The following is a 17,595-nucleotide window of genomic DNA, read 5'->3' on the forward strand; positions in this document are numbered from 1 at the left end:
GGTCCGCATCCTCCAGGCGTGCTTGGAGTTGTTCAGCAACCATCCGCTCAATCACTTTGCCCAAGAATGGAAGATTTGAGACTGGGCGATAGTTGGCCATAATGGCCGAGTCTAAAGATGTTTTTTTAAGAAGCGGTTTAATGACCGCCTCTTTCAGTTGGTCTGGGAAGGCTCCCTCGCAGAGGGAAGCATTCACCACCCCACGGAGCCCATCGCCCAGACCTTCCCTGCTCGCTTTTATCAGCCAGGATGGGCAAGGATCAAGAAGACAGGTGATTGGTTTCACTCCTACAAGCAGCCTGTCCACATCCTTGGAGTTACAGAAAGGTAGCCGTGTTGGTCTGCCATAGTCAAAACAAAATTTTTTTTCCTTCCAGTAGCACCTTAAAGACCAACTAAGTTAGTTCTTGGTATGAGCTTTCGTGTGCATGCACACTTCTTCAGATACACGAAAGCTCATACCAAGAACTAACTTAGTTGGTCTTTAAGGTGCTACTGGAAGGAAAAAAAAATTTTTGTTTTCACATCCTTGGAGGTTTAGGATGATTCTAGTAAGATGTCATGCGTTTTTCTCATCATCTATCTCTGCCCCTCTCTTGATTAAAAAACAAAAATGTTGCTGCTTCTGACAATTCTCTTGAAGTATTGACTTGACCAATTATCCCAGGTGTCTTACATGTAGATTCTAGAATATGATGGTGACAGACAGTGATGAACATTGAACAGCAAATAAGATGAGATTTTAAAGTAAGAGAAAACTTAGCAGAAGAAATCCAAGGATATCAATTGGAGGTAGTCTGAATATTTTTGGACTACGGCTCTCATGATCGGACATGCATGCAGGACTTTTTCCTGGATCTTACTTCCTCAGCTCAAGAACACCAAGTCCAGCGGCCCCATTTGCCTAGCCTCCTCCTGGCAGCCCGCTTGACCTCACTATTACGGAGACTGTAGATGCCAGGATTGAGGGCAGGGATCACCACTGTGTAAAAGACAGACGCCATCTTGTCGGTCTGTGGCGCATACGTGCCACCAGGCCGTAGGTACATGAAAATAAGAGTTCCATACAGCACCCCCACAGCCGTCAGATGGGACCCACAGGTGGATATGGCTCTCCTTGACCCTGCTCGCCCCACACTGCAGAGGATCATGCCATAGGAAGTGAGGATGGCTGCAAGAGTGCTGCTCTGGATGGTTCCACAGACCACATAAAGCAGCAGCTGGTTGAGGTCTGTATTTGCACAGGCCAAAGCCAGCACTGGAGGGATGTCACAAAAGAAGTGGTCCAAAGTATTAGCATTGCAGAAGGGCAGGCAGAATGCCATGCCGGAGTGGATGGCTCCAGAGGTCACACCAGCTGTGCAGGACACTGCCACCAGGAGGCGACAAAGGCGCTGTGGCATGGCTGCTCCATAGTGCAGAGGGCGGCAGATGGCTGCATAACGATCATAAGCCATAGCAGCCAAGAGGCAACACTCAGCATCAGAAGCAGCTGCGAAGAAGAACATCTGGAGGGCACAGGCAGGGAGGAGGATGGTGTCGTGTCCTTTCAGAAGGCCCAGGAGCAACTTGGGGGCCACGGTGCAGCAGGAGCACAGGTCCATCAGGGCCAGGTGGCTCAGGAAATAGTACATGGGAGAGTGCAAGGATTGCTCAGCCCTGATGAGGATGGCCAGAAACAGGTTCCCGGCCAGGCCAAGGAGATAGATGGGCAGGAAGAAGCTGAAGAGAAGGAGCTGAAGGTCACGCTGGGAAGTGAAGCCCAGGAGGACAAACTCTGTCACCACAGTGCCATTGTGATGAGCCATCGGATCTGTTGGAGGGAGAAACGACTTTGAATCCTTTCCTCCACACATTCCATCAAGAGAGCAGACCCAGCCTTCTTTTTATTAATGATAAATAAATAACAATTAATTATTATTTTATTGCTCAACCCTACATGCTCAGACATTCCTCAAGGAGGATGCCCCATTCTCTTCCACTAAGAGTAAATAGAAGCTCATAGCCCTGGGCATGATTTACCACTGAGCTGTTCAGAACCACAGCCTTCATTCAGCCATGAAAGATAGAGATAAAGAGACCAGATGACCATTGTTTCAGCTCCAATATTCAGAGGAAGGGAGTGTATGGGGCGTTAGGTAGTATCTCTGGTGGAGGACACATGGTGCTCCTTCTGGAGTAGTTTGTCCGCCTTTGGTCCCTACCCTGCACTCAGCTCTCACCTGTGGCTCCTAGAAGCTTTCAGCATGCAACAGTGGCTGCACGCCAGAAATGGTGTTGACTGGCTGGCTAAAGCAGGTCGGAGGAGCCAATAGGTCTCAAACCCTCAGTGTGTTAGGGACTTCCCCTGCATATGAAGACAGGCTCCAGCAGATTGAGCGGACGATACTGAAAGTGGGTCCAATGGTTAAGAAGGCAGTTTCTGCACATGCTGTAGAGGGAAGTGAGGGACAGGTGGTGCTTGTCAATCTAAGAAGGTACCCCATCGAGGAGAACGAAAACTCTGATCCTAAACCTTTGCTGCCTTGCAGGACATCTTCAGAAGAAGGAAAGGCTAAGGAGTAAACCCTACACAAATCCAGAGTAGAGTCCCTGAGACTGTTGGGTGGCACTTTGTACGCCTCTTTCCAACAACCCCTGCAGCCAAGCTGGTGCCAAATGTATTGCTCTGCTTTCCTTTGGACCACATCAGCCAGGCTGAGAGGGGGGGTCTTGTCTGGGCAGCCCAGGACCTCCATGCACACTGCCAGGGATTTTTTCCCCAGCTGGAACTCAGTTCCAGCACCTCTCAGGTGGGTGCCATTGGCATTATAAGAGAACAAGGAAGGCGTTCGTGGTGAGTTCCAGCACCTCTTTCCCCAGAAAAACAGAACTGCACACTGCCCTTGTGTCCTAGGAGGTCACTTCAGAGTTGCTACCACAGTGGTTTGACGTCAAACCCAGAGGTGCACTCTGTTGTTTCTCAGGACAGACAGATAGCAGCAATTCAGAGGAAAGCAGGAACTCCCCATGCCCGCCAGATGGTGATGGAACACTTATCGTGGAGAGCATGGAGAGTGGAATTGTCATGGACATGGACACACAAACATACAGGATTGAATCCAGTGCTAGTCCTTCTCAGAGTAGACCCATTGAAATTACTAAACTTAAGGTAGTCATGCTTATTATTATTATTATTAGAATTTATATTCTCTCCAATATCCAGAGTGCTCAAGGTGGTTCACAGAACAAAATCAAAATATAAAACCATAAAATATATAATCTAAATAAAAACAACAACCCAATAATGCCCCCTCATTAACTGAATGGGTATTAAATACAACCCACAATCACCATAGCTTTACACAGCTCTACACGGTATCCATTGTCTACATAACTTTTTAAAAAAAGAAGCTCCCCAAGGAATTTTCAGTCCAAAGGCAGGGAAGAAAAGGGAAGGGAGGAATGGGAGATAAAAGAATAACAAGGGATGAATATGCCCAGATGTCGTCACAGGGATTTAAGGTTCATGCCAGTTGGGAATGTCAGGCAATAGGTTGACACTCTATGGGAGAGGCATGCTTTGAGGAGGTATTTAAAAGAGGAAGCAGAGATGGCAGCTCAGAGGTATCTGGAGCTATCAAGGGAGAAGGAGTGGAGAGACAGCAGGAGGCTTTGGGGGGTGCAAGGCAGTAGAGCTGGAGGAATGAAGATGTGGGGGAGTAATTGAAGGTCAAAAGAGAAGGATGAGAGTAAATTCTTTGAAGAAAAGGACAAAGAATTTGTACTGGATGCAGGAAAGCTTGGGAGGTGAGAGGAGCAACTTGAGCAGAGGTCCCTGAGGGTGGAGAACCTGTGGCCCGACAGATTTTGATGAACTCCAACCCCTATTATCCCTTACCATTAACCCTTCTGCTGGGAGTTGGAGCTCAGCAACATCTGGAGAGTACCAGGTTGGTGAAGGCTCCCATAGATAATAAAAGTTTCCCTATCCAAGTGCCTGATACAAGTCCAAAAACATCTGGAGGGTCACACCCTTGGAGGAAAGCCAAGACTCAGAAGTGCTTTTAATAGGCTCTGGAATCTTATAAGGTAGAACTGGATGTGGTTAAGTTTAGAGTCAGGAACTGGTCACTACAAATGTTGATCTGATATCTCTGTTCCTACAACAAACCGCATCCTACATGCCAGTTCATTCCCTTCAGCTGCCCCCACAGAGCTGTCTTCCTCAACCGGTGGATGTTGCTGGACTACAGCCCCCATAATCCCTCACCATTGGCCATTCAGACTGGGTCATCTGGGAGCCTGAGCCACAAAACAGCTGGAGAGACCCTTACCAAAGATCAGAACAGGCCTAGATTCCGTTATTTAGTTCCCAGTTCCCATCATACCTGTGCAGAAAGAGAACGTGGTGTGTCTTTGTTAGTTCTTGTGTGATGCAGCCCAGGCTGCTTTTTTTAAAGCTTTCTTATGCTGCTCTGGAAGTCATGATTTGCCTCAATCTTTTTCCCGTGGGAGAGAGAAGATGATCTAATGCTCCTTTCCCTTGGTGCAACTCCCTGAAAAAGACCCCTTTGGGGACAATTGTAGTTTCTTTAGCTAGTTCTGGTGTCTCTGCACTCAGAGGGACTTGTTATCCAGCCCAGAAGTCTTTGCCTTTCCAGCTGATGATTATTCTCCCACTAATTAAAAAAAAATGTACAGGATTGATTAATAAAAATAAAATAAAATTAGTTTGCAAGTTCTTGCTGGTTAACTCTATGTCCAGGGTGGCTGTCTACCAGCTCCATCAGGTACGCAGGCTGAAACCCTACCTGCCTGTGCACTGTCTCACCAGAGTGGTTCTTGCTCTGGTTATCTCCTGCTTGGACCACTGCAATGAGCTCTATGTGGGGCTACCTTTGAAGGTGACTCAGAAACTACAACTAATCCAGAATGTGATAGCAGGGAGTGGCCACCGAGACCATATAACTCTGTTCCCGTAGGTGCCAGCTCCCTGGGGACCACAAAATGCCCCATAAAGGGGCTGGGCACCCACAAATTTTGGTGCCAGGGCCATGCACACTGGCACCCATGGCCCCAGGCATCCACGGTTACGGAGCCAAGCTGGCACTCCTGACTGGTCCTAAAGGATCCACACTGGCTCCTGGTACGTTTCTGAGCACAATTCAAAGTGTTGGTACTGGCCTTTAAAGCCATAAATGACCTTGGCCCAGTATACCTGAAAGAGCGTCTTTGCCCCCTCATCCAGCTCTGGTCCAGAGGTCCAGCTCTGAGGGCCTTCTGGCAGTTCCCTCGCTGCAGGAAGTGGAACAGGGAACCAGGCAGAGGGCCTTCTTGGTAGTGGCACCTGCCCTGTGGAATGCTCTCCCACCAGATGTCAAGGAGACAAACAATTATACAACTGTAATTCTATTACAAAAATGGGAGGAGTTGTGGAAAAGAAATCCAAAATTCATGGCGTGTTATTTAATTAAAGAAAAGTTCATGAAAATGCAATTTTGATGGTATTTAACCCCTTCAAAATTGGCTAAAATAAAAGTTACAACCCCCTTCATGGATCACTCCTTGCCGTGGTGAAGGGGCTTGAATAACTCAGAGAAGCTATGAACTATGCCGTGCAGGGCCACCCAAGATGAACAGGTCATAGTGGAGAGTTTTGACCAAACGTCATCCACCTGGAGCAGGAACCGGCAAGCCACTCCAGTATCCCTGCCAAGAAAACTCCATGGACCAAGACAACAGGCATATAAAGCTTATGACACTGGAAGATGAGCCCCTCAGGTCGGAAGGCGTCCAACATGCAACTGAGGAAGAGCGGAGGACAAGTACAAGTAGATTCAGAGCTGATGAAGCGGCTGGGCCAAAGCCGAAAGATCGCTCAGTTGCGGATATGCCTGGAAGCGAAAGAAAAGTCCAGTGCTGTAAAGAAAAATATTGCATAGGAACCTGGAATGTAAGAACTATGAATCTTGGTAAGTTGGATGTGGTAAAAAATGAGATGGCAAGAATAAATATTGACATCCTGGGCATCAGTGAACTAAAATGGATGGGAATGGGCGAATTCAGTTCAGATGACCATCATATCTACTACTGTGGGCAAGAATCCCGTAAAAGAAATGGAGTGGCCCTCATAGTCAACAAAAGAGTGGCGATAGCTGTACTGGGATGCAATCTCAAAAATGATAGAATGATCTCAATATGAATCCAAGGCAGACCTTTTAACATCAAAATAATCCAAGTTTATGCACCAACTACTGGTGCTGAAGAAACTGAAACTGACCAATTTTATGAAGACTTACAACACCTTATAGAAGTGACACCAAAGAAGGATGTTCTTCTCATTATAGGGGACTGGAATGCTAAAGTAGGGAATCAAGAGATAAAAGGAACAACTGGCAATTTTGGCCTTGGAGTTCAAAATGAAGCAGGGCAAAGGCTAATAGAGTTCTGCCAAGAGAACAAGCTGGTCATCACAAACACTCTTTTCCAACAACACAAGAGACGACTCTACATGTGGACATCACCAGATGGGCAGCATCAAAATCAGATTGATTATATTCTCTGCAGCCAAAGATGGAGAAGCTCTATACAGTCAGCAAAAACAAGACCTGGAGCTGACTGTGGCTCAGATCATCAGCTTCTTATAGCAAAATTCAAGCTTAAACTGAAGAAAGTAGGAAAAACCACTGGGCCGGCAAGATACAATCTAAACCAAATCCCTTATGAATACACAGTGGAAGTGAGGAACAGCTTTAAGGATTTAGATTTGCTGGACAGAGTGCCTGAAGAACTATGGATGGAGGCTTGTAACATTATAGAAGAGGCAGCAACTAAAACCATCTCAATGAAAAGGAAATGCAAGAAAGCAAAGTGACTGTCCAATGAGGCCTTACAAATAGCAGGGGAGAGAAGGTAAGCAAAATGCGAGGGAGATAGTGAAAGATACAGGAAATTGAATGCAGATTTCCAAAAAATAGCAAGGAGAGACAAGAAGGCCTTCTTAAACGAGCAATGCAAAGAAATAGAGGAAAACAATAGAATGGGAAAAACCAGAGATCTGTTCAAGAAAATTGGAGATGTGAAAGGAACATTTCGTACAAAGATTACCATAATAAAGGACAAAAGTGGTACGGATCTAACAGAAGCAGAAGACATCAAGAAGAGGTGGCAAGAATACACAGAGGAATTATACCAGAAAGATATGGATGTCTCGTACACCCCAGGTAGTGTGGTTGCTGACCTTGAGCCAGACATCCTGGAGAGTGAAGTCAAATGGGCCTTAGAAAGCACTGCTAATAACAAGGCCAGTGGAAGTGATGATATTCCAGCTAAACTATTTACAATTTTAAAAGATGATGCTGTTAAGGTGCTACACTCAATATGCCAGCAAGTTTGGAAAACTCAGCAGCGGCCAGAGGATTGGCGATCAGTCTACATCCCAATCCCAAAGAAGGGCAGTGCCAAAGAATGCTCCAACTACCGCACAATTGCACTCATTTCACACGCTAGCAAGGTTATGCTTAAAATTCTAAAAGGCAGGCTTAAGCAGTATGTGGACCGAGAACTCGCAGAAGTGCAAGCTGGATTTCGAAGGGGCAGAGGAACCAGAGACCAAATTGCAAACATGCGCTGGATTATGGACAAAGCTAGAGAGTTCCAGAAAGACATCTACTTCTGCTTCATTGACTATGCAAAAGCTTTTGACTGTGTCGACCGCAGCAAACTATGGCAAGTTCTTAAAGAAATGGGAGTGCCTGATCACCTCATCTGTCCCCTGAGAAATCTCTACGTGGGACAAGAAGCTACAGTTAGAACTGGATATGGAACAACTGATTGGTTCAAAATTGGGAAAGGAGTACGACAAGGCTGTATATTATCTCCCTGCTTATTTAACTTATATGCAGAATTCATCATGCGAAAGGCTGGGCTGGATGAATCCCAAGCCGGAATTAAGATTGCTGGAAGAAATATCAACAACCTCAGATATGCAGATGACACAACCTCGATGGCAGAAAGTGAGGAGGAATTAAAGAACCTTTTAATGAGGGTGAAAGAGGAGAGCGCAAAATATGGTCTGAAGCTCAATATCAAAAAAACGAAGATCATGTCCACTGGTCCCATCACCTCCTGGCAAATAGAAGGGGAAGAAATGGAGGCAGTGAGAGATTTTACTTTCTTGGGCTCCATGATCACTGCAGATGGTGACAGCAGTAATGAAATTAAAAGACGCCTGCTTCTTGGGAGAAAAGCAATGACAAACCTAGACAGCATCTTAAAAAGCAGAGACGTCACCTTGCCAACAAAGGTCCGTATAGTTAAAGCTATGGTTTTCCCAGTAGTGATGTATGGAAGTGAGAGCTGGACCATAAAGAAGGCTGATCGCCGAAGAATTGATGCTTTTGAATTATGGTGCTGGAGGAGACTCTTGAGAGTCTCTTGGACTGCAAGAAGATCAAACCTATCCATTCTTAAGGAGATCAGCCCTGAGTGCTCACTGGAAGGATAGATCCTGAAGCTGAGGCTCCAAGACTTTGGCCACCTCATGAGAAGAGAAGACTCCCTGGAAAAGACCCTGATGTTGGGAAAGATGGAGGGCACAAGGAGAAGGGGACGACAGAGGACGAGATGGTGGGACAGTGTTCTCAAAGCTACCAGCATGAGTTTGACTAAACTGTGGGAGGCAATGGAAGACAGAAGTGCCTGGTGTGCTCTGGTCCATGGGGTCATGAAGAGTCAGACATGACTAAACGACTAAACAACAACAAAAAGTTACAACAATAAATGTTGGAGATGCAAATCCCATAAAGGAACTTTCTTCCACATGTGGTGGGCGTGCCCAGAAATTAAAAAATCTGGGACACAGTCTTCAAAGAGTTAAAAAAATTATTAAAATTAACATTCAATAAAAACCCAGAAGCATTCCTACTAGGGATTCTAACAAATAACATTCCATATGAAAGAATAATAATATTTCTCTATGCAGCAACCGCAGCTAGAGTATTAGTGGCAAAGTATTGGAAGAGCGAGACTATCCTTTCAAGAGAGGAATGGCAACTAAAACTTTGTGAGTACTTGGAACTTGCAAAAATGACAGAATCAATAAGAAATAAGTCAGCAGATAATGTTAAAAAAGAGTGGGAATGCTTCAGTAATTACTTAAGGAAACAAGGTTCCGCCTCTGAGATTTGGTTGTTTTTGGAATAACTCCGTAAATAGGGATACATCGCTCCCTCATACCAAGATGAGGAGAAAACATTAAATGCAGGGGGGGAAATTAGTAAGATGAAAGTCCACCACATCACAATAATTAAAATAGGTAAAGAGATTCAATCCATATGGAAAGGTATCATATATGAGAAATGCTATGATAGGACTGAATCGTATTGAATTGTATCTAACAAAAGATACTTATTTAATCTTTTTTAAAAAATTGTTATTGTCTTTGTTTTTTTCTCGTTTCTTCTTTCTTTTTTATATATGTTGAGATGTAAGGTTTCAAAGTCTGATATTATTTGATTTATATAGAAGTTAGCAATGTATGTATTTGTTATCTATGTATTTATTTGTATATTTTAAAAAGCTGAACAAAACAAAAAACAAAAAACAAAATTATACGACTTGACTTCCAGCTTGAGCCACCATGGTCAGCAGCAGTTCCCACAATAGCAGAGGCTGGGCGTTCAGCCAATTAAGGATAATCTGAGAGTAATTATCCTTGCAAGCCCCCCCCCTCCCCGGGTTGGGGGGCTGAGCTCACACTCGCAGATCGTCCGCTACCTGCTTTTCACTTCTACAATGTGGGGGCAGAGGATGCTGAATGCACGTATCGGTAACTCGCCAACGCAGTCACTATGAGCAGCAGTTCCTCTGTTTTTTAAAATAGATATGAATTTGGACTTAAGAAACAGACATGTTCTGGAAGGAGATAAGATAACCTGCTAAATGAATCAGCCACTGAGTGCCAAGGTCTCGATCGGGAGAGGACTACCATCGTACAGTGGTACCTCACGTTACAAACGCTTTGGGTTACAAACGCTTCAGGTTACAGACTCCGCTAACCCGGAAGTAGTACCTTGGGTTAAGAACTTTGCTTCAGGATGAGAACAGATATCGTGCAGCAACGGTGCAGTGGCAGCAGGAGGCCCCATTAGCTAAAGTGGTGCTTCAGGTTAAGAACAGTTTCAGGTTAAGAACAGACCTCCAGAACGAATTAAGTTCTTAACCAGAGGTACCACTGTAACTGGATTGGAAGGTGGGTGGATACTGCCAGTATTGGGAAGCTTTCAATGTCTGATGTATTATGTGTTCTTTAATTCTCTGCTGGAAGCCACCCAATACAATTATTATTATTATTATTATTAGTAGTAGTAGTAGTAGTAGTAGTAGTATTTTAGTACCCAGACAAAGCTTTGGAGGAAGTAGTAGAGTGGTCACTTAAGGGTCGCCAAAAAAGTGGACACACACACACACACACACACACAGATTTGCATAAAAATTTTATATTCTGTATATGCAAATTTAGAAAAGATTACCATAATTTAAACAGAAGTACAATGCACCTCACCCAAGTGGGGCAAATGTTGACAAATGAACTGCGTGCCTTCCCAATCCGTTGTTCAGGTTCTCATTGCTGAAGGACAGCTTCAATACCTCTGTGCTCTTTTCTCAGTCTTTGTCTTCAAGGCAGACTTAAGGAAGACAGGGCTTCAAAGAGGGGACGCCTTCAGACTGATGGCTGTTTTCTTATAGCCCTTCAAAACAGAAGACTGTCCTCTGTAAAGTAAGATGCATGGTCACCCTAGGAGGAAGTTAAGTTTTGCAAAAACCTGGCTTGGCATTCAGACATATATATATTTAGATGGCAATCCAGTCAGATGGGCAGGGATAATAATAATAATAATAATAATAATAATAATAATAATAATAATAATAATAATAATAATAATAGGAATTAACTATGACTGACTGCTTGACTAGCTTCTCTGAATTGCCCAATGCCAGTTTCCACTCTGGCAAGGTGGAAGAAGCCTTTAATCACTGACAGGCTCTCATCTAAAGGGAAAAAAATAGAGGAAAGTTATTGAAACAACCCCCATTCAATAGAAAGAGAATCCAGCATTAGGGTGATTTAGAGAATTACCTGAGGGGCAAATTGGAGTCTATCCACCACTCCCTATGCACACCAGCAGGAAACAACAGAACAGGCTTGCAAACTTGCAGACTTGCAAACAGAAGCCTTTCATTTGGTGTTAGAAACCTTTGCTGAATGAAATGTACTTATGACTAGACCTTATTGAAGGATCCTGCCTATGGGGAAGCAGATCCCTTCATAATATTGCAGTTTAGTCTTGTGTTAGTCCTATTTTGATTGTATGCAATGCTTCAGTGGTTCTGACCTTGAGTCAAATCTGTTTTATATGTAGGGTGGTTACTTAAACATTGCCAAAAATGAAGACGCGATACAGCCTAGATTTGCATAAAATTTGCTGGCACATATTAAATTTGCATAATTCTTACAATTCAAATAAAAATTCAATACATTTCACCATAGTGGGGAAGACAGTGTTTGTTTGTTTGTTATTATGGCAAAACAGCCAGCATATTAGAGGGAAGACGGTGAGCAGATACCCAGTGTGCCTCTTCAGTCTGCTGTCCTGATGTTACTAAGTGCAGATAGACAAAGCTCTCCATTATTATGGTTTTGTAACATTAATATGGACCTGGACAGGACACCCCTTCAAATAGAGGACTGTCCTCTGCAAAGTAGGAGACATGGCCAGCCTCCTGATAGGAGAGCTTCAGGTGTGAATGTGCCACTGCATTATTCTTACAATTATAATCAATATGCCATAGTTATGCACTGAATGGCTGGACAGTCAGCCATTCAGTATGTCAGCCTAAGAAGTGGCATCTCTTGGCATGGAAAATTCAAAAGACAACAAAGGGCTGACCCATAGAAGAGGGAGCAAGCTTGTTTTCTCCTGCTCCGGAGGGTAAGACGTGAACCAATGGCTTCAAGTTGCAAGAAAGGAGATTCCAACTAAACATCAGGAAGATCTTTCTGACAGTAAGAGCTGTTTGACAGTGGAATGGTCTCCCTTGGGAGATGGTGGACTCTCCTTCCTTGGAGATTTCTAAGCAGAGGTTGGATGGTCTTCTGTCATGGATGCTTTAGTAGAGATTCCTGCATTGCAGGGGGTCAGACTAGATGACCCTTGGGGGCCCTTCCAACTCTACGATTCTGTGATTCTGTGACATAGAAACCCTTGGATCCACATGAAAACCATTATCTCTCTTTTCACCAGTTATTCTCATCAACACTTCCTGTGTGAAATGCTGTGATAATGAGGATTTAATAAGAGACACGGGGGAATGATTAATGGACTTCAATGTCTGTACACTAATGCGCAAAGTATGGGAAATAAACAAGATGAGCTTGAGCTCTTGGTACAGCAAACTAAATATGACATAATAGGAATCACTGAAACCTGGTGGGATAAGTCCCACGATTGGAATGTAATAATGGAGGGATACAATCTATTTCAGAGAAACAGACCAGACAAGAAAGGAGGAGGAGTGGTGTTATATGTCAGGGATGTTTATACCTGTGAAGAGATCCAAGATTTAGAACCTCAAAGCCAAAGTGAGAGCATTTGGGTCAAAATTAAGGGAGAGAAGAATAACAGTGACCTCATTGTGGGAGTTTACTATAGATCCCCAAGCCAAACGGAGGACATAGATGATGCCTTCCTGGAACAGATGGCCAAGCATGCAAAAGGAAGGGAGATAGTAGTAATGGGGGACTTCAATTACCCGGATATTTGTTGGATGTCAAACTCAGCCAAGAGCATAAGGTCAAACAGATTCCTCACTGGCCTTGCAGACAACTTCATTGTCCAGAAAGTGGGAGAAGCAACAAGAGGAACAGCCATTTTAGATCTGGTCCTAACCAATGTTGATGACCTGGTTAGTGGGGTAGAAGTGGAAGGATCATTAGGCGCGAGTGATCATGCTCTTCTGAAGTTTACTATACAGCGAAAAGGAGCAGCCAAGCATACTAGGACTCAATTTCTCGACTTTAAGAAAGCCGACTTCATAAAACTTAGGGAAGTGCTTGGTGAGATCCCATGGACAGTAATACTAAAAGGAAAGGGAGTTCATGATGGCTGGGAGTTTGTTAAGAGGGAGATAGTAAAAGCACAACTTCAGGCAATACCAATGAGACGGAAACATGGAAGGTGCCTAAAGAAGCCAGGGTGGCTATCTAAAGAACTTTTAACTGAGTTAAGATTAAAAAAGGATGTGTACAAAAAATGGAAAAGGGGGGAAACCACCAAAGAGGAATTCAAACAAATAGCCAGCACGTGTAGACACAAAGTCAGAAAAGCTAAAGCACAGAATGAACTCAGGCTTGCTAGAGAGGTTAAAAGCAACAAAAAAGGCTTTTATGGGTATGTTCGTAGCAAAAGGAAGAACAAAGAAACAGTGGGGTCACTCAGAGGAGAAGATGGTGAAATGCAAACAGGGGACACAGAAAGGGCTGAACTCCTCAATGCCTTCTTTGCCTCAGTCTTCTCCGATAAAGAAAACAATGCCCGACCTGAAGAATTTGGAGCAAATGATTCAGCAGAGGAAACACAGCCCAGAATAACTAAGGAGATAGTACAAGAATACTTGGCTAGTCTAGATGTATTCAAGTCTCCAGGGCCAGATGAACTGCATCCAAGAGTATTAAAAGAACTGGCAGATGTGATTTCAGAACCACTGGCAGTCATCTTTGAGAATTCCTGGAGAACAGGCGAAGTCCCGGCAGACTGGAGGAGGGCAAATGTTGTCCCTATTTTCAAAAAGGGGAAAAGAGAGGACCCAAATAATTACCGCCCAGTCAGTCTGACATCAATACCAGGGAAGATTCTGGAGCAGATCATTAAGCAAACAGTCTGTGAGCACCTAGAAAGGAATGCTGTGATCACCAATAGTCAGCATGGATTTCTGAAAAATAAGTCATGTCAGACTAACCTGATCTCGTTTTTTGACAGAATTACAAGCCTGGTAGATGAAGGGAACGCAGTGGATGTAGCCTACCTTGATTTCAGCAAGGCATTTGACAAGGTGCCCCATGATATTCTTGTAAAGAAGCTGGTAAAATGCGGTCTTGACTATGCTACCACTCAGTGGATTTGTAACTGGCTGACTGACCGAACCCAAAGGGTACTCATCAATGGTTCCCCTTCATCCTGGAGAAGAGTGACTAGTGGGGTGCCACAGGGTTCTGTCTTGGGCCCGGTCTTATTCAACATCTTTATCAACGACTTGGATGATGGACTCAAGGGCATCCTGATCAAATTTGCAGATGACACCAAACTGGGAGGGGTGGCTAACACCCCAGAGGACAGGATCACACTTCAAAACGACCTTGACAGATTAGAGAACTGGGCCAAAACAAACAAGATGAATTTTAACAGGGAGAAATGTAAAGTATTGCACTTGGGCAAAAAAAATGAGAGGCACAAATACAAGATGGGTGACACCTGGCTTGAGAGCACTACATGTGAAAAGGATCTAGGAGTCTTGGTTGACCACAAACTTGACATGAGCCAACAGTGTGACGCGGCAGCTAAAAAAGCCAATGCAATTCTGGGCTGCATCAATAGGAGTATAGCATCTAGATCAAGGGAAGTAATAGTACCACTGTATTCTGCTCTGGTCAGACCTCACCTGGAGTACTGTGTCCAGTTCTGGGCACCACAGTTCAAGAAGGACATTGACAAACTGGAACGTGTCCAGAGGAGGGCAACCAAAATGGTCAAAGGCCTGGAAACGATGCCTTATGAGGAACGGCTAAGGGAGCTGGGCATGTTTAGCCTGGAGAAGAGGAGGTTAAGGGGTGATATGATAGCCATGTTCAAATATATAAAAGGATGTCACATAGAGGAGGGAGAAAGGTTGTTTTCTGCTGCTCCAGAGAAGCGGACACGGAGCAATGGATCCAAACTACAAGAAAGAAGATTCCACCTAAACATTAGGAAGAACTTCCTGACAGTAAGAGCTGTTCGACAGTGGAATTTGCTGCCAAGGAGTGTGGTGGAGTCTCCTTCTTTGGAGGTCTTTAAGCAGAGGCTTGACAACCATATGTCAGGAGTGCTCTGATGGTGTTTCCTGCTTGGCAGGGGGTTGGACTCGATGGCCCTTGTGGTCTCTTCCAACTCTATGATTCTATGATTCTATGATTCTATGATTCTACATTGATACCACACGAAGGCAGAAACCATCCCCATTCATCAGAGGCATTCCCAAAATACAGGCTTACATCCTTTAGGAGTTTAGTTGACTTTGCTTCCAAAAAGCTTCCTCAGGGCTTCCTTCATCTTGTCATTTCTCAGAGTGTAGATGAAGGGGTTCAGCATGGGTGTAACCACAGTGTACATGATGGCAGCCAGTGTATCCTTCTCAGCTGAGAAGCTGGATGAGGGCTGGAAGTAGACCCAGATGACAGTGCCATAAAATAGGGTCACCACAGCCAGGTGGGACCCACAGGTAGAGAAAGCCTTCCACTTTCCCTCCTTAGATGGAACCCTCAACACAGCCATCAGGATGCGTGTATATGACAGGACAATGAATGCTAGAGCTCCATTAACAATCAGAGCTCCTTCTGTGTGCACTATCAGAGTGTTCAGATAGGTGTTTGAGCAAGAGATCTTGAGCAATGGGAAGACATCACAAAAGAAGTGAGGCACTTGATTGGAGGCACAGAAAGAGAGGTGGGATGTTAGAAGGGTGTGCAGGAGAGCATGGAGGTGAGAGGTCAGCCAGGAGGCAGCCACCATTAGTAGGCAGGTCCTGTTGCTCATCACTGTGGCATAATGCAGAGGCCGGCAGATGGCCACATAGCGGTCCAGTGCCATGGATGCCAAGAGAAAGCTGTCACTGATGCCAAAAGCAATGAAGAAGTACATCTGTGCCAGGCACCCACCAGAGGAGATCTTCCTCACTCCTGAGACTGTATTGGCCAACATCTTGGGCACGATGGTTGTTGTGAAGCAGATGTCCACAAAGGAGAGGTTGCTGAGGAAGAAGTACATGGGAGTATGGAGGAGGTGGCTATCCAACCTTATGGCCAGTACAATAGTCAGATTTCCCAGCACTGTGATGATGTATATAATCAAGAAGGTAGTGAAGAACAACATGTTCCAGTCTTGCTGGCTCGTGATGCCTAGGAGGATGAATTCAGAGACAGTGGTCCTGTTGTCTATCTCCATCCTGTTAGAAGACTCTATCCTGCATTGCAGAGGGTTGGACTAGATGACTCTTGGGGTCCTTTCCAACTGCAATTCTATGATCCTATGTAGGGAAGTAGAAGAGAGAGTGTAAGACAATGAACACAAGGCAAAGAATGCTGGAGATACACAGTCATTGCAGAAAAACCTATCAGGGATTAAAAAAAAATATTGTGAGTACCATTATTCTGCAAGAGAAACAGGAGATACAACATCTTTTGAATCATGAATCTTTCCCATCCCTGCTATTTTTCAATCTCCCTTTGAAAAACAACCCAACCCCCCATAACCACAAAGAAAGTTTTTGAGACAGCTTGTAATAAAGATCATGTTGGAGGAATTGCAAGCCCACATTAAAACAGTTAATTTAATTCAAAGAAGTATATAACTCTGGTAGGGGAACATCCCTCCAGCTGCAGGCTGTGGCGCCCCAGCCAAGCATGGGGAGGAAATAACTCCCTCCTCTCTAGGTGAATCTCGCGTATGAGCCCAGCAAATGCACTCAGCCCCACAGTCAAATGTTTACCTTAAATGTGCACCCCACTCCCAAAGGGCAGACCTCTCAGGCCCACCAGGCACGAGCACGAGCAAAGTCTTGAACCCAAAGTTGTCACATTTCCCCAGCTCTTTTCTCACTCACATTTTCTTTCTTTCTTACCTGCTCATACTCAGTTCACGCGATGGGCTATGAGACCCTGCCACTCCCAGAGGTCTGAAATCTATAAACCACTTGATTGTAAACAAACAAACAAGATCCCTGAAGCAGTTAACAAAAACATAAAACTTTAAAATGGTCGATAAAAATCTTTTAAAATATGCAAATGGTGCTTAAAATCAATGGTAGCAAAAAGGAAATCAAATACATTTACTGGTAACTTCTGAATAAAAATGTTTTAAGCAGTTGCTGAAAAGAGCACAGTGTGGAACAAGGATTACATGGCGCCTGGAACTGTGTCCGTTGCACAGATTGAAGTAGTTGGGGGTGGGGATATAGGGGGTCAGGCCACCCTCCAAGTAAACTGGTCCCAAGCTCTGAAGGCTCTTGAATGACACGGTGTCTGGCTTTCTAATGATACTAGGTCTAACTAAATCCTCTCCACCCAAAGAAACTGAATGGGTGTTTTTGCAAGTGCACTGATGCAAAACAAAGATAGTCCATTGGTGGTGGGTTTATACTGGGCCATCCACACATCCATCCACTTCACCAGGTGCTTCTGCGTTATTGCTGTCTGGAGGGGCACTCTTGCACTACAACACAACAACACCAGAACAAAGCCCTTCAGAAGGTGACATTTGCCTGATCCAACAGGCTCTTTTTACGTTCTTGTGTAAAAAC

At 44.5% G+C, this 17,595-nt stretch overlaps 2 protein-coding genes across 2 annotated transcripts; both read right to left on the reverse strand.

The window, feature by feature from the left end:
• Positions 1 to 872: 872 nt before the first annotated feature.
• On the reverse strand, positions 873 to 1,808 carry LOC128405360 (olfactory receptor 5C1-like). The gene has a single exon (XM_053371889.1). The coding sequence runs from the start codon at positions 1,806 to 1,808 to the stop codon at positions 873 to 875; it is 936 nt and encodes a 311-aa protein (XP_053227864.1).
• An 8,686-nt stretch (positions 1,809 to 10,494) lies between these two features.
• LOC128405098 (olfactory receptor 1361-like) lies at positions 10,495 to 16,318 on the reverse strand. Its single transcript, XM_053371313.1, has 2 exons — positions 15,293 to 16,318; positions 10,495 to 10,733 (listed from the first exon to the last, which is right to left on the reverse strand). Exon 1 carries the CDS (start codon positions 16,239 to 16,241, stop codon positions 15,306 to 15,308), a length of 936 nt encoding a protein of 311 aa, XP_053227288.1. The 5' UTR covers positions 16,242 to 16,318; the 3' UTR covers positions 10,495 to 10,733; positions 15,293 to 15,305.
• Positions 16,319 to 17,595: the final 1,277 nt, after the last annotated feature.

Source organism: Podarcis raffonei, chromosome 17, assembly GCF_027172205.1.
Source record: "Podarcis raffonei isolate rPodRaf1 chromosome 17, rPodRaf1.pri, whole genome shotgun sequence".
Taxonomy (NCBI): domain Eukaryota; kingdom Metazoa; phylum Chordata; class Lepidosauria; order Squamata; family Lacertidae; genus Podarcis; species Podarcis raffonei.

Bases quoted from the DNA above. Each gene is read 5' to 3' on its own strand.
- LOC128405360 (XM_053371889.1), bottom strand. From the start codon at position 1,808: ATGGCTCATCACAATGGCACTGTGGTGACAGAGTTTGTCCTCCTGGGC.
- LOC128405098 (XM_053371313.1), bottom strand. From the start codon at position 16,241: ATGGAGATAGACAACAGGACCACTGTCTCTGAATTCATCCTCCTAGGC.